Source organism: Maniola hyperantus, chromosome 20, assembly GCF_902806685.2.
Source record: "Maniola hyperantus chromosome 20, iAphHyp1.2, whole genome shotgun sequence".
NCBI classification, from domain to species: domain Eukaryota; kingdom Metazoa; phylum Arthropoda; class Insecta; order Lepidoptera; family Nymphalidae; genus Maniola; species Maniola hyperantus.
Window position 1 is genome coordinate 12,587,732 of NC_048555.1, and position 16,337 is coordinate 12,604,068.

General features: G+C 37.7%; 2 protein-coding genes across 10 annotated transcripts in view; both read left to right on the forward strand.

The window, feature by feature from the left end:
• ND-B14.7 (NADH dehydrogenase (ubiquinone) B14.7 subunit) overlaps positions 1 to 16,337 on the forward strand; it is a 158,794-nt gene that overhangs the window by 133,187 nt on the left and 9,270 nt on the right. The gene's annotated exons all lie outside the window — the stretch shown is intronic.
• Positions 1,660 to 16,337, forward strand: part of Nedd4 (E3 ubiquitin-protein ligase Nedd4) — a 55,391-nt gene continuing 40,713 nt past the window's right edge. Inside the window, exons 1-9 of one of the 9 annotated variants that reach the window (XM_069505416.1) lie at positions 1,660 to 2,154; positions 10,061 to 10,140; positions 10,579 to 10,660; positions 11,387 to 11,425; positions 12,375 to 12,538; positions 14,681 to 14,828; positions 15,218 to 15,238; positions 15,331 to 15,360; positions 16,179 to 16,208. In XM_069505416.1, coding sequence (XP_069361517.1) covers positions 2,023 to 2,154; positions 10,061 to 10,140; positions 10,579 to 10,660; positions 11,387 to 11,425; positions 12,375 to 12,538; positions 14,681 to 14,828; positions 15,218 to 15,238; positions 15,331 to 15,360; positions 16,179 to 16,208 — 726 coding nt within the window. In that variant the 5' untranslated portion in view covers positions 1,660 to 2,022. Of the gene's footprint in view, positions 2,155 to 3,227; positions 3,552 to 10,060; positions 10,141 to 10,578; positions 10,661 to 11,386; positions 11,426 to 12,374; positions 12,545 to 14,680; positions 14,829 to 15,217; positions 15,239 to 15,330; positions 15,361 to 16,178; positions 16,209 to 16,337 lie in introns of those variants that run through there. The other 8 variants (XM_069505415.1, XM_069505418.1, XM_069505421.1 and 5 more) reach the window with 8 other exon arrangements.

The window sequence follows — 16,337 nt, forward strand, 5'->3', positions numbered from 1 at the left end:
GTTACCTACATTACACAAAAAAAAATTGTGGTCACGAACTAATAATTAGTATTTTCAATTATCAAAATAAGATAACTATGTATATCAAGTGGGGCATCATATTATGAAAGGACTTCACCTGTACCTACATTCTAAAACAGATTTTTTTTATCGTGCAAAATGTGGCAAAATACGACTGTAGTTACTACGGAACCCTCGGTGCGCGAGCCTGACTCGCACTTGGCCAGTTTTTTCAAAATAATTATCACCATCATCATCATCAACTCAACGCCGACCCACTACCGAGTATCGGGTCTCCTCTCAGAATGAAAAGGGTTTAGGCTGCAAATTACCATGCTGGCTAAGTGCGCATCAACAGACCTTTGAGAACATAATGGAGAACTCTCAGGCTTACAGTTTTCCTCAACCTTAAAGCAAGTGATATTAATTAATTGCTTAAAACGCACACAATTCGAAAAAGTTAGAGGTGCGTGTCCGGGATCGAACTCCAAAGTTCCTGAATAGGAGAGCGACCTCTTAACCACTAGGCTATCATTATTTTAAAATTATACATTCATACATCTTCTAAATATATAAAAGGAAAAGCTGACTGACTGATCTCAACGGACAGGTCAAAGTACTGGACTGATTAGGCTGAAGTTTGGCATGCAAATAGCTATTATGAATCCGCTAAGAAAGGGTTTTGAAAATTAAACCCCTGAAAGGGGCTAAGAAGGGATTTGAAATTTGTGAAAGTCCACGCGGACAAAGTCGCGGGCATGAGCTAGTTAAATTACTTATAATAAAATAATAGAGACATTAATTCAAATCCAATCTACTCTTGTGTCCAAAGCTATTATAACTAGGTACTTAGTTATGGTAGCGAGCGTTTAATAATAAAGTTGATTTTATTGCGTAACAAATTACATATCAAATCTGCAGTGGCGGACTGACATTCAGAGGCCCGATGCGCAACCTGGTTTGAAGGCCCCCTTCTTTCTTTCTTCCTTCTGGGCAGTTTTCCGCACATAAACGAAAAGTATCTGTCTGTTGTGCGTGCAGTTCACCTCCCCCTACAATCTCCCACACTCCCCCCCCCCCTCCTATCTCTCCCCCATGTCTCCCCACCTTCCCCAATCTCTATTCACCTTTAACTGGCGTAAAAATCCTTTAATTGTACAGAAATTGGAACCGCTTCTTAAGTCTTGATCAACCGATATATGTCCACTGCCCAGGATTCAGTTTTGTGCCACCTGGATCCAGCGACTTTCTGCATCTGTGATCTGTCTATCTAGAGGGGAGTCTACCAACCCAGTAACTAGGTACTTTGGAATGCAAGGTCAGTACCTACCATTCTTGCACCTTGGGACCGCGACTCCTATTAGTTCTTCGAACTGACTGTCCCGCTCATTGACTTCAGCTTTGCAATATCACTAAATTGGTAGCCTAAACTTAGTTCAGTCTTCAATTTTCCACGGGCTCTCCTTACCTTACCGGGGATTTGATTAAAGGAGATTTCTCAAGATTTGGGGGCCCCCTGAAATTAGAGGCCTGAGGCCTCCTCATGCGCAAGAGTTAATCCGTCACTACATCACTCACATAGGTATCTAAGTACCACCTAAGTATCAATTCTAACAGGTAGGCCGTACGAGGCAGTGCTATTGTTAGCGTATTTTAGCAACACGAAAAAGTGTGTCATCCGTTATCCATTGCCTACGCTATAAAGAATTGTCTGAATGACTGATACCGTTATCAGGCAAATTACCGCGAAACAATAGCGTTAAAACTTTCATGGACCGGCCCGAAACTGTTTTATCAGAGCTATGCTAATTGCTCGCGGTCGTTTATCACACATTTCTTGGCCTGATAAGATTATAGCCGTCATATGGCGCGTCTGAACGCCATCTTTACCAAGTTTGGTTTAAGAATTTCGTAAATAATAAAGTACGGGTTACTTTTTGAGGTGTTTTCGAAGTGTTTTAGTGAAAGTGGTGATGTGTTTACGTGTTGTTTTGCAAGAAATGAGTGATATTGGTTAAAGCCATGCATAATCCAAGGCCGCTTGATTTTGTATCTTGGAACGAGCCGCATCGCAGCCGGTCGTCGTCTTGGTCGGCGTGGCGCAGGACGAACAGTTCCGTCCGACCGGAACCAAGGCTCTCCTTGCAATATCAGGTGATTAATAAGTACCTTGTTAAACGTACGATAGGTACGCTACGATATTTTATTGCATATAGGTCATATAGGTCATATAGGTGCTATATTTTATCTTTTAAAAGAATGACTATTGAGTCAACACATTACACGCTACGATGGATATTTTAGATTTAGGTACCTAGGTATTTACTTAGCGTTTTATTGATTCTAATGATAATTTAGGTAAGTAGGTACTGTTTTTATTACATTTCGCAGTTTAATAGCTAACGAATATTTAACGAAATCTCACAATTTTTTTTTAAACGTATTTTTCTCAATAATATGCGAAATGTTATCAACAGGTCGCGGGTTCAAATACTAATGTACCTACTGCTGTGTGTGGTACCGTTTATCTTTATACAAATCTTCAAAAACAGTCTTAATTGATATTTTCAGTAAATAAAAAACAGTAGGTATAGTACGCGACAGGTCGAGATGGCAGTCGGGGTATGAGGCGGGGGACGCCCCGCTCACCCGCTCGTCACCGTGCGGGTGATAGCGTGGGGACTTTGTGGATATACGGGGCGTTCCCTCCCCGATTGCCATCTCGACTTGTCGCGGTCTATACGTTTACCGTCCTTAATTGTCATAACAAAAATCTAGAAAAATCGAGTCATGAATTTTTTTAAACATTTAATTTCATAGCTCATTCAATAGCAGCGATATTTGGCCTTAGCTCATTAAGCATCTGCCCATTGAAAGAAGTGGCCTTCGATGAATCACGATGTTTGCCTTCACTGAAGAGCGCGTGATGAATTATTTCAAATTATTAAGTAAGTAACTAACTAACTAACTAGTTAGTTACTTATCTACGCACCAGAAAAGTTTTATTAAAAAACAATGACTTCAGTTTCATATTCAAAACCTCGAATTTCTTATAAGAATCTTCGAGTTCTAACCACTAGGCCATAGAGGCCCGAGGGTCATTTTTTATTCATTCGATAAGTTTGACAGTTGGACTTGTTTGCTTTAATAATCGCAAGGTGTTCTGCGTGAAACGTGTTGTATTGCGGAAAAAAATTAGAATGACATTATGACAAAGAGTTGTCAAACAGCTGTCACTTAATTGTCATGCGAGCTACGGACGATATTTTTCTTGATATTTTAGTTTTTTGTTTGTATTGTATATTTTCCATAACCGTATTAGTGATTTAGTGCCGCAGTGTTTAATTTCCTAGTTTTTTACAATACCAATGGTCTCCCATGAGACCGAAACATTAAACTGTGGTTGCGGCGGTGTTAAAAAGAACTCTTTAGACGTGTCAAAAATCCATGTTATTTTTCAACCGATGAGCTCAGCAAAGAAACTCCAATTGTTTTGCGTTACGATTAATAATTAGTTTAAATTTCACATGGCTTGGCAATCGGATACACGTGTGAGTTTTACCAAAATATGTTTTTCTTTATGTGCTAATGAGTTTTCGATATCACCAAGGCTTTTAACTATTATGTAGGTATGGTATTAACATGCACATGTCCTTGTTATTGGTTTAGCATTTTAATGGACTATTTGAGGAGTCAAATGCGTTAATTTGACTTTCGATATTATTTTAACACTCATATTTGCAGTATATGTAATTTAGTGCTCTACATTGTGGCGAATCCTAAGCCTCTTAATAGGATTTGAATGGGTATTTCGTATATTTTTATCCGCTACAATGCTGCCAATCCTATCTTCTTCACTTAGATTCACACTACATTTACATAGAATAAAGCCAATGAACTGTGTAAAGAGGTATTTGATACATTAATGGGTATTAGAGCAAAGTCAAGAAGGTACTTATCTACTTAACTATTTGATCATAATTAAACTCTATTATTTTTAGTTCATAGTAAGAGCCAAACTCAGAACCAATCCTAGATTCCATACCAAAAAAATCTTTGATTTCAGATGTTAAAATATAAGGGTTTTATATAAATTGTTTAAAAAGAATATTAGCCATGTTAATCATGACTAATATCCCACTTTTCTGTCAAACTGAGCATAAAGCTCTTGCCAGAAACGGGTACAGCAATAGTGTGTCAGGCAGGCATGTCTAGGCAGGGTACAGATGTATGCTTGCAGCCCAGAGATGGACATAGCCTACTTTTAATGCATGGGGCTGCAATTGCTTATACAGTGTGACATAATATTATTGTAAACTAAATGATGCTCGCAACTTTGTCCATGTGGATTTAGGTTTTTTTAAAAATCCAGTGGGAACTCTGATTTTTCGGGATCAAAAGTAAAAGTGTCCTTCCCCAATATTTCATCACAATTGGTTAAACTGTTAGGCATTGAAAAGCTAGCAGACAGGCAGACACACTTTCGCATTTATAATATTAGTAGGTATGGATTAATATTTGAAAAGAGCAACTGCAAAATTTCTCCCCAACCAAATTTCTAGGAATGGCATTCTGAACTGGTGGTAAATGATTTTGATGATTCAAAAGAACTTGTAAAAGTTTTTTTTGAACAAAAATATATTCTGTTAGATTGATTCTATTGCTGGAGAATCGAAAAATTTCCAGATAGTTTTTATAACTAAACCCACACTCACAAAGTCGCAGGTATAGTCTTTGGTTTGCTTATAAAACTACTATTTTTACCTGTTTCAATACAAACGAAAAAGAAAATTGTCAATATTTCCTGTTTGGTTATTATATCTTTATTACTTACTTATTTATAAATAAATGCTGCAAGGTTATAACTTTAATTAGGTAAGTATATTTCACAATATACAAAATTCTTATGCAAATTTTTATATGTTTATCAATACTAGATTATGTAAGCTACATAATCTGCATAGATTTAGGTTTTTGAATATCCTGTGTAAATTAATCTACCTAGATAAAAAGCCTTTTTCCATCTTTTAATAATTTAATAATAATACAATCTTTATTATTAGACATTATTACATCCATATCTACAATATTAATTTTTAGTTTATTAATAACTAGATGATGCCCGCGACTTCGTCCGAGTGGATTTAGGTTTTTAAAAAACCCTTTAATTATCCGGGATAAAAAGTAGCCTATGTCCTTCCCTGGGATGTAAGCTAACTCTGTATCAAATTTCATCAAAATTGCTTGAACTGTTGGGCCGTGAAAAGCTAGCCGACAGACAGACAGACAGACACACTTTTGCATTTATAATATTAAGTATGGATTAGTATGAATAATATAGATTTGAGATGTCATAATTATTTGTATGTAAATATTAATTGAATGGTATGGAAGGATCAATCTAAGCTTTAGTTTTAAGTTGAGGAAGTTAAGCATGGAAATAATAATTCAACATGAAATTAATAATTCATTATTGACTATTGAAAAGTGTATTAATTATTTAACATACACCTACTTCAATAGAGATATTTGGTTGGGTTTCAGTTTGATAGTATGCTATGAGTCATAGTACTTAGTGGCTAATATAATTAGGTATGATTTAGGGTGTGCCATTAATCATCAATATCATAACTTATTCTGCTTCCTGTTAATTCATCATCATCATGATCAACCCATTACTGGCTCACTACAGAGCACAGGTCTCCTCTCAGAATGGGAAGGGTTAAAGTAATAATAACCTTGTTGTTTATTGTGGGCCTCTTCTCAGACCAGGGTCATAGTTCATGACAGTTAGGGAACTTAACTAAACGTCAATGGCAGGCGTCAAATGTTGATTCAGGATCAAACTAAGAGCTTCCTCACTCTAGTTCACTCTCCCATTTGTACTTTTTAATGAATTGCATATCACCATACCACCAATATTCAACAAATGACATTCAAAAAGTGTTTAGTTTAATATATTATGAAAATAAATGATTTGAATTGTAGAAACTTTATGCTAGTTTAGCCTGGCATGCATTGTAACTCACATATAACTGCACAAAATTTCAACTCAATGAGATTTAATGATATGCAAATGTGTACATCTATCTATATCTATACTAATAAATAAAATTGAAGTGTCTGATCGTGATTCATGATCACAGGTGGATCAAATGTCGAGAGCGCCCTAGGCAAGCACCTCATAGGCGCCCCTCTAACAGCCATATTCAAAATTTTACTAACTAATTTCAAAAGAACGAGGAATCGTCTCATTGCATAGCTGGTAGTTGGTGATTATACTATTTATGTGAACGAGTGAAGAACATCACGTCATGACACTTTGCTATATTGAAGAAGAGGCAGTTTCGGTCACTCCAAGATAATATTACTTAGTAGTGATAATTAGGTAGGCTGTAATGGAACTCTACATGAGCGCGCGCGCCCCTTCGTAACCTCGCGCCCCTAGGCACGTGCCTAGTTTGCCTTAGGGATAATCTGCCTCTGTTCATGATGTTGATGATTCTTCTTTTTGCTTATCATCACCATCTCACAATGGCACCGATTCCGTTGTCTTTCTCTAAACTAAATTTAGAGTATCTGCATCCTTTTATTTTTAATAATGCTAAAAAGGGACAGAACATGAACTTTACATTAAAAGACCCTAAATTTTAGTGCACGCTACAAATTTAAACAGTAGGCTCGCGACTGTGCGTTAAAATCACGGGTTTTACCATCTAAAAATTAAATTTAAAACTGTCAAACTGTGTCTGTCCTTTTCATATTACATTAGTAAGAAGAGGATGAGAATACTCTAAAATTAGGTTGTATTGTATATACTTCCTTTTCACTGTTAGTATTGTGAACGTGATAACAAGTTTAATCTCCCACTTTCTATTTTACAAAATCAAAATATTTATTTTGTTTTATTTCAAACATGATATTCTATTTTAAGATCTGTCTATCAAGCTCTTTTGTTTGTTAAAGATTGAAATGAGAAAAGATGAAACTACAACTGGTTCTTTCTTTCTTTGTTATAGTTCAGTAACCTCATTACTATACTAGCGGCACGCTATGATGGCCGGTTTGACGTTTGTCCGCTCATGAAGTTCCGTATTAATTGATAACGACTTTGAAGGAAATAATTGTATTACTTTATTGACGATAGTGATGTGCAGAGATTCATAAATTTTATCGAATGTAGTTTTAGGTTTAGGACTCAAAATTTATTTATTAAATTGATTTCTTAAATGTATACAAGTGTAGAAAAATCAGTTTGCACCATTTAAGGGGTGAATGTACTTGTGAATATGAACAATTTTCACTATGTGGACAAACCTCTGAAATCGCAAAAAAATATCAATAAATTTTTAAAAATGGAATCTAATACGATCGTCACATAGGATCGCTGGCTAGCACAACTACTACCTCCGGCAAACTCGCGTCAATGCTCAATGCAAAACAAAGCAGTTTCGAATTGACGTTGCTTCGAAAAGTATAAACTGTCAGTGCAATGCGATTGTGATATAGTTTTGACCTGGCTTTGGATTTCAAATATTGATACTGCATTACTGTTGACCCTTGCTCGTTAATTTGGACTCTGTTCAAGCCCTTTGTTGTGGATTTCGTCGATATGACCGAACGTACGCAGAGAACTGTTCTAAATAGTCAGACACGTGAGTTCCTAATACGCCTTCGTAACTATTTCGATCGTGAAGCTCAAAATGGAGGGCCAATTTTACCTATAACGTCAGTGGTTGAACGCGTAGCTGATGCGCTTAATATTGGACAACGAACTGTTAGACGGATAACTAAAAAAAAATATGGCGAGACTGGCACAGAAGAAAATAAACTTCACACACCAAAAAAGAGAAAACGAGCAAAACCAGTCGTAGGCATCGATAGCTTTGATGCCGATGCTATCCGAAGACATGTTTACGGCTACTATTTACAGAAGGAGTATCCAACAAGAAAAAAGTTGGTGCATTCACTGAAGGAAGCTGGATTATTCTTCGGTGGGGAAAGTTCTTTAACGAAGATTTTGAAGACCATTGGATTTCGATACAAAAAATGTAACAAACGCAAAATATTGATGGAAAGATTTGATATAGCGATGGCAAGGTATACTTTTTTACGGCAAGTGAAAGAAATCAAAAATTGGCAAAATGTTGTGTTCTTGGATGAAACATGGCTTAATGCTAACCATACTGTAGGCCGTTCTTGGAACGATGACACAGCAGCATCTACTTCCAAAGTTCCTGTAGGAAAAGGATCGCGACTTATAATTTGTCACGCCGGAACCATCAACGGGTTTGTCGAAGGTTCTCTCATGGCTTTTGCGTCAAAAACCACTGGAGACTATCATGAAGACATGAATGGAGAAAAGTTTACTGAATGGTTTACCTCAATGTTGTGTAGCCTCCCTGAACCATCTATTATAATTATGGACAACGCCCCATACCACTCGATGCAAATTGACAAGCCACCTGCCCAATCCCAAAAGAAAGCTGATATCGTCGCATGGCTTCGTAAAAATGGCGTAGATGCAAACATGAATATGTTAAAAGCGGAATTAGTACGTCTTTTAAAAGAAAACAAACCAACCAAGATCCGATACGTCATTGACGAAATAGCATTAGAACATGGGCACAGAGTTATACGGTTACCGCCTTACCATTGTGAGTATAATGCGATTGAGTTGGTGTGGGCTCAAATTAAGGGATATGCTGCAAGACACAATACAGAACCCCCATTTACCACAAAAAAAATGCTAAAATTATTAGAAGAAGCTTGTGAACATGTGACTAAAGGAGACTGGGAAAAGGTTGTGAATAGAACTGTTAAATTAATAAGGGAAGATTATGAAAGAGATGTGAAAATAGATAATATTATAGAAAACGAACATATAATTATTAATGTATGTGATGATAGCAGTGACGACAGTGAAAATAGTAGTATGGACGAATCTGATTAATTATGGCCTTTTGTGGCACCTTTTTCGGTATCTTTTGTATTCATATGTTTCTTGTGTGCATATAAAGTATGTATATTCATTTTCGTTCAAATATTCAGTTCGTTCAAATAAATTAAATAAACATATACATTTTTGTTTTATTAAACCTATTTAATCAGGTACAAAAACAAAACTTAATTGTTTTTTGTTCGAGAATAAATTGACATTCCACATCACTATTGTAATGTGTCAAACCGGCCATCATAGCGTGCCGCTAGTTTAAAGGTTATGGAGTCAGTCGTGTTTAGGTGACCAATCAGATCCTTAAAGCCGTGCAACGTCCGACGCACGTCCGACGCGCGGACGATCCACGGATTGCAATTTTGTATGAAGAAACGGAGCACGGACAAGGCTCGGATGATTTTAACACGGCACGGTCTGATGTGACCTCATACAAATTCCCAATCTGGTGCCTCTGACGCGGCACTGTCTGGCATAAATCATTCCTTAAGCTAACACGTGACGGGCACGAGTCTTGCCTTTTTTTTTTTTTTTCGTAGGAGGGGAAAATCCTCATGGACATAGTGCCGGACTCCTACCGACTAAAAAACCCCTCCTTTCTTCAACCCCTATCCGCCACCCGGGGACGCGCCCGATGGGGGTACTAGCAACCCCTCACGGGACGAGTCTTGCCTGGTTCTACGGATTCAAAACGTCACGAACTTTTTATATGACGCAGTTTATGCTCCACCGTGCGGTGTTCGTGCATGGGCGCCACAAAGTGAAGCATGAACAGCTTCATATAGATTAGGTGATGCCTGCCGCTACGCCCGCGTACATAGGATTTCTAATATCTTTAACTCTACCTGGGAGACTAATATCTTTAACTCTACCTGGGAGACTAATATCTTTAACTCTACCTGGGAGACTAATATCTTTAACTCTACCTGGGAGACTTATATCTTTAACTCTACCTGGGAGACTAATATCTTTAACTCTACCTGGGAGACTAATATCTTTAACTCTACCTGGGAGACTAATATCTTTAACTCTACCTGGGAGACTAATATCTTTAACTCTACCTGGGAGACTAATAGAATTTAATATATTTTCCATTTTTAATTTCAGACCGATGAAAACAGCTACCTGCTTCGGTTGAAGATAGTAGGAGCCTATTCATTGGCTAAAAAAGACATTTTTGGTGCTAGGTAAGTCCTACTCTACATAAGCTTTGTATCAGAATTTTCAAGATTGGTATATTATGTAACTGTAGGTTAGGTAATACTCAAACTCAAATTATTTATTCAGAATAGGTAAAATTTTACGACGCTTACTGATGGTCAGAATTTTTATTTGTAAGATGATATAGTGGTGATAATTAATACGTACTTAAAACTAAAGCTACGAGGGTTCCAAACTATATCATCATTCATCTGTAGAGGTATTTTTATAGAAGAGAGAGACTAGTGTAGTCAGGTTTTAGTTTTAGAACTTTATCTGTTTAAAGAAAGCAAAAAGTCTTGTCAATCTTAGACTGCATCATCATTCATCACTTACCACCAGGTGAGATTGCAGTCAAAGGCTAACTTGTATCTGAAAAAAAAATCTTCATTAAAGTTGTTACAAAGTAGTTTTACGTATTTCAGTGATCCGTATGTCCGCGTGGAACTGCAGAAGGTGGACGGTGATGTCACGCTTGAAACTTTTCTTACAAAGACCAAGAAGAAGGTAACCTTTACCTATTTCTATATACATAGTATCAATAAAGTCGCTTCCCGCTGTCTGTACCTATGAACACTTAAATCTCGACAACCAGAAACTGTAGCCCGTCGGCCTTCTTTTCGGGAGGTCGAGAGTCCGATCCAGGACCTCGAATTTTTCTGAGTTATGTACTACTAGCTGATGCCCGCGACTTCGTTTCTCGTTTCTTTTGTATGTTCTGTTTTACTCATAAGCGAGAACGGATTTTATGCGCAATATAACTTACTACCTGATGCCCGCGGCTTCATACGCGTGGATTTAGATTTTTTAAAAACCCTGTGGGAACTCTTTGGTTTTCCGGGATAGAAAGTAGCCCATAGTCACTCTCCAGGTCTTTATCTATACCCATGCAAAAAATTACGTCAATCCGTTGCACCGTTGCGACGTGATTGAACGACAAACCAACGAACCAACAAAACAACAAACCAATAAAGAAACGAACAAACACATTTCGAATTTATAATAAGGATACTGATACCAAGTGGGGTATCATATGAAAGGGCTTTACCTGTACATTCTACAATAGATTTTCATTTATTTGTATGCAGACATAGTTTTTGATTTATCGTCCAAAATGTCGAAAAAAATATCCGAGTACGGAACACACGGCGCGCGAGTCTGACTCGCACTTGGCCGGTTTTTTTAACCCTATTATTTCATTGCATATTAAATTTTTTGGCATAATCTTTTCAGACTCTAAATCCAGTATGGAATCAGGAGTTTGTATTCAGGGTAAGTTTTGAGATTGACATTATTAATCTAATATTATGTTAAACTAGATGATGCCCGCGACTTCGTCCGCGTGAATTTTAAAAATCCCATGGGAACTCTTTAATTTTCCGGGATAAAAGTTAGCCTATGTCCTTCCATAGGATGCAAGCTATGTCTGTTTCAAATTTTGTCAAAAGCAGTTGAACGGATGGGCCGTGAAAGGCTAGCAGACAGAGACAGACAGACAGACTCACTTTCGCATTTATAATATTAGTATGGAAGTATGGAAGTATGGATAATGTGTGGAAGGATCTGGGAGCGCACTATGACCAGAGTGAACTAGAGTGAGGAAGCTTTTGGTTTGATCCTTAATCGCCATCTGTCAAATATTAGGCTAGGAATGACATGAGGTCATAGAAACCTAACCTATAATCGGCGGTTGCCTAGCATTAAGCACCACGCCGCCGTATCGCGTAACTCTAAGTGGTACCTATATAATGTAAATGCCATGTTAAATGACTAATATTCCCCTTTCCTCTCCAACTAGTCAGGCTTGTGCTAGGAGTAGGTACGACAATAGTGCAACGGGCGGGGTTTGAACCGTCGACCTTTCGGTTTTCAGTCCACTCCTTTACCGGTTGAGCTATTGGCACCGATTCTAAGCACAACCTAATTTTAGAGTATTCGCACCCTCTTCTTACTATTGTAATATGAAAAGGACAGAAGCAGTTTGACATTTCTAAATTTAATTTTTAGATGGTAAAACCCGTGATTTTAGCACGCACTCGCGAACCTACTGTTTAAATTTGTATTGTGCACTAAAATTTAGAATCTTTAAATGTGAAAGTCATGTTCCGTTCCTTTTTTAGTATTAGTAAAAAGAAAAGGATGCAGATACTCTAAATTTAGTTTAGAGAGAGACTAGAGAATTGGGGCCATTGTGGCTCTAAATTGTAATTCCTCCCCTCAGGTGAAGCCCCAGGAGCAGAAGCTGCTCATCCAGGTGTTCGACGAGAACCGGCTGACGCGGGACGACTTCCTGGGCATGGTGGAGATCCCGCTGGGCGGCGCGGCGGTGGAGAGCGCCGCACAGAGCCGCGCGCCCGCCGTCAAGTACCCGCTGCGCCCGCGCAGGTCGGTGTAAGTAGCCTATGCTTCTTATTTCTTTTTTGGTTGTTTTTTTTTAAAGTTTTTTTCACCAGTGCGCAAATTTCAAGGTGTTATAAATAAAAGAAAAATTCATACTAATATTATAAATGCGAAATTGTGTCTGTCTGTCTGTCCGTCTGTCTGCTAGCTTTTCACGGGTCATCCGTTCAACCGATTTTGACGAAATTTGGTACAGTGATAGCTTGCATCCTTATAGCTGTCTTATCAAAAAAAACATGGAAGTAAACTTTTTCTTGAATCGTTTTGACCGTTGTTTGTACGGAAAAAGCTATGAGGTTTAAAATGAACACGCATTCAATGGGGCCAATTCTCTGGTACACAATCTCTAAACTAAACTAAAACGACACGTCTAAATCTATTGCTATCCCTTTCATAATGTTGCTGGCGGATAAGGATAGCACTAGATTTAGACCTGTTAATTTAGTTTAGCTTAGAGATTGTGTACAAGAGAATCGGCCATGGATGCCAGAGGTAGAAAGATATTGTTCGCTAGACGAGGCCCACGACTTCGTTCGCGTGGATTTAGTGGGAATTCTTTGATTTTGCGGGATAAAAAGTAGCCTATTTTCTTCCCCGGGATGTAAGCTAGCTCTGTACTAAATTTCAACAAAATCGGTTAAACTGTTGGGCCGTGAAAAGCTAGCAGATAGACAAACAGACACACTTTCGCATTTATAATATTAGTATGGATTAAAGAACAGGCCCTCGAAAGTAATTTTCGCACTGGTTATGATTTTTTCTATTTTTTTTATTTTGCGTACTTGCATTATAGTCTCCGTGTGTGAGTTTTGTAATGAACTAAATTGCTACAATTATTTGGCTACTTGGTACAATAATCGGCAAGAAATATTGTACATTGACCTTTTCAATGAGATTTCGGCTTTGTAGAGCGTTGTATCTGTCACTCATACCTATGTGACGTTTTGTCGGTCTCAGCGACAGAGACAATGCTCTAGAAATCCGTTATCTCCTTCTAAAGGTCGATGTACATGTACAATATTACCACTTTTATAAGTCGCATTGGCGGAATTCGTTAGCGCAGAAAAGTGCTAACGCCGACTAAAGCCGAATGTACAATGAAATACAGACCTTATCGCTTGACGTTAAGATTGCAAACTCGGCGTAACTTATGAATGTGGTGGTGCTGTATTTGATTTTATTTTTATAAAATTCTAAATGTTTCTAATTTCTGCATTGAGTTCGCCATGTGCGTTAGATTTAATTAAATGTCGTGTTTCTGTATATTCTGTAAAATTAAAATTTTACAGAATAAATGTAAAATATTAGATACTAGCTTATGCTCGCGACTTCGTCCGCGTGGACTACACAAATTTGAAAACCCCTATTTTACCCCCTTTGGAGTTGAATTTCAGAAATCCTTTCTTAGCGGATATCTATCTATCATAATAGCTATCTGCATGCCAAATTTCAGCCCGATCCGTCCAGTAGTTTGAGCTTAGTTAGATCAGTCAGTCAGTCAGTCACCTTTTTCTTTCATATATTTAGATTCAAGAAATAGTGGCAAGCTTCGCGGGCGAAAAAAAGTAGTTTTTAATTAGCCAGGAAAAATAACCATTGAAACTGAAAATCAGCAAGTATTGAATAGGGAGAGCGCAAAATATTCAAATGTACAGGAACATTGCCAAATCAAATTAATTAAGAAGAAATATTTATGTGTCCTGGGGTTCGCACGAACCTCTAACTTTTCAGTTACGTGCGTTTTAAGCAATTAAATATCACATGCTTTATGGCGAAGGAAAACATCGGGAAAAAACTGCATATCTCATTCCAAAATGTTTTTGGCGGTGTACTAATGCCTAATGCGCACTTGACCTAAGGCCTAAATCATTTTCATTCTGAGAAAAGTCCCGCTTAGTGATATCACGGCAATGGGTTAAGATGATGATTAAAAAATTGAGCTGAGTTTGTTGTATGGCTCTTCTCAGACCTGAGCGCGTTTAGAACCCTCGTAGCTTTAGTTTTCAGTTTGCAATCTTACAAATCTTACAAATGCAACAACCGACCATCAAAAAGTGTAATTTATTACCTATTTTAAATAAAACATTTGACTTTTGACTTTTTGAAAAGTAATCTGTGTTTCTGTAGTGCGCGATCACGCGTGCGCGGCCACATCGAGGTGTACCACGCACTGGTGGGGCGCGTGGGCGAGCCGGGCGCCGAGCCCACGCCTGAGCCCGCGCCCGACGGCTGGGAGATGGTGGAGCCAGCCCCACAAGTGGGCAACGTGGAGCCGGTGAGTGCATCTACCTTCTCTTGCTGTTGCTCACATTTTCAGTCGCACCAAACTTCTAGTTCCCTCGGCCACCCGAAAGTTAGACAGGTACGTATATCCTTTAGCGCGATTGAATTTTGTTCAGCGCCATCTATTTTAGCGTAACAGTACTGCCAAACATATCGATTATTTGGATTGTGCATGGTATTTAGATGAAAAAACCCTAAAAGAGAAATCATTCGTCCAAACACTTGCGTATTTTCGTTAATGCAATTGAATTCCTCCCAGCGCCATGTAGTGTAATATGTCACAATGAAAAAATAACTTGTTAAGGTTAACTTTTAGCGTTGGTTTGAGCATCAAATCGTTACGTTTTATGTATTTTTAAACGACTTTTCTGTTTTTATCAGACCATTGTGGAAGAGCAATCAGTAAGAAAGTTGAATTTTAATGTAGATACGCTAGTTAATAAAGTTTCCATTTTTTTCTATCTAAATGTTATTTAATTACCTTTTTTGCTCAGCCTATCACTATTACCGTGGAAGAACCACTAGTAAGACAATTTATTTGAGTAGAAACGCTAGAGTAATATTTTTGTATTGAAATGATATCCAATTTTCTTTGTCAGCCTTAGCACAGACTACGGTCTATTTGGGCTGCAAATTGCAAACACCAGTCTCAGTTTTATCTAGTGCTTTGGTCTAAAAGTGTGGTGTAAAATGTTCACTTTTCATTAAGTCTATAAAAAAAAATATAACTGGTATAGTGGCACCGATTCTTCTTTTAATATTGCCAAAAAAGGACGGAACATGTAAAATTCATGTTAAGACTCCAAATTTTAGTGCACGCTACAAATTTACTGTAAAACTGTGTCTCTCCTTTTCACATTACATTAGTAAGAAGAGGATGAAAATACTCTAAAATTTAGTTGGGCTCAGAATCAGTACCACCATCATGCTAAACCTTAAAGTTGGCGAAGTAAAATATTTTATTCTACTATAGTATATCGTTCATTCCAATACGTATAAAATGTGTAAATCATTATAATTCCTTCCCTGTCTCACTCCGTCTCTCCGCTGGATTGCTCTGTTTATAAGTCTGTGTTGGCTGACTGTATGAAGTATAATATCTTTAGGCCCGGTATCCACCTAAGCGGAGAGGAGAGGAGATGCGCTCAATCGACCAATCAGATTCAAAATAGATGACGTGAAAAAAATATCACGTCATTTTTAAAAATTGTATTGGTTTACTGTACACATCTCCTCTCCGCTCCGCTTAGGTGGATACCGGGCCTTTGACTGTGGTACTACTATAATAGATAGAATATCTACCTCTAGCCAGTGGGTATTAATTTTTATCTTGATTCTCCAGACTCCTATGTCTAGCATGGATGAAGATTCAGTAAGACTTGAACTTTTTTGTACAATAGGCTACTTGACTCATATCTAATTTCGTCCAATAAATGATTATTTATTATAGTATTTTGCTTAAGACAACGAAATATATAAATAACAATTTTTAAAAACGCAG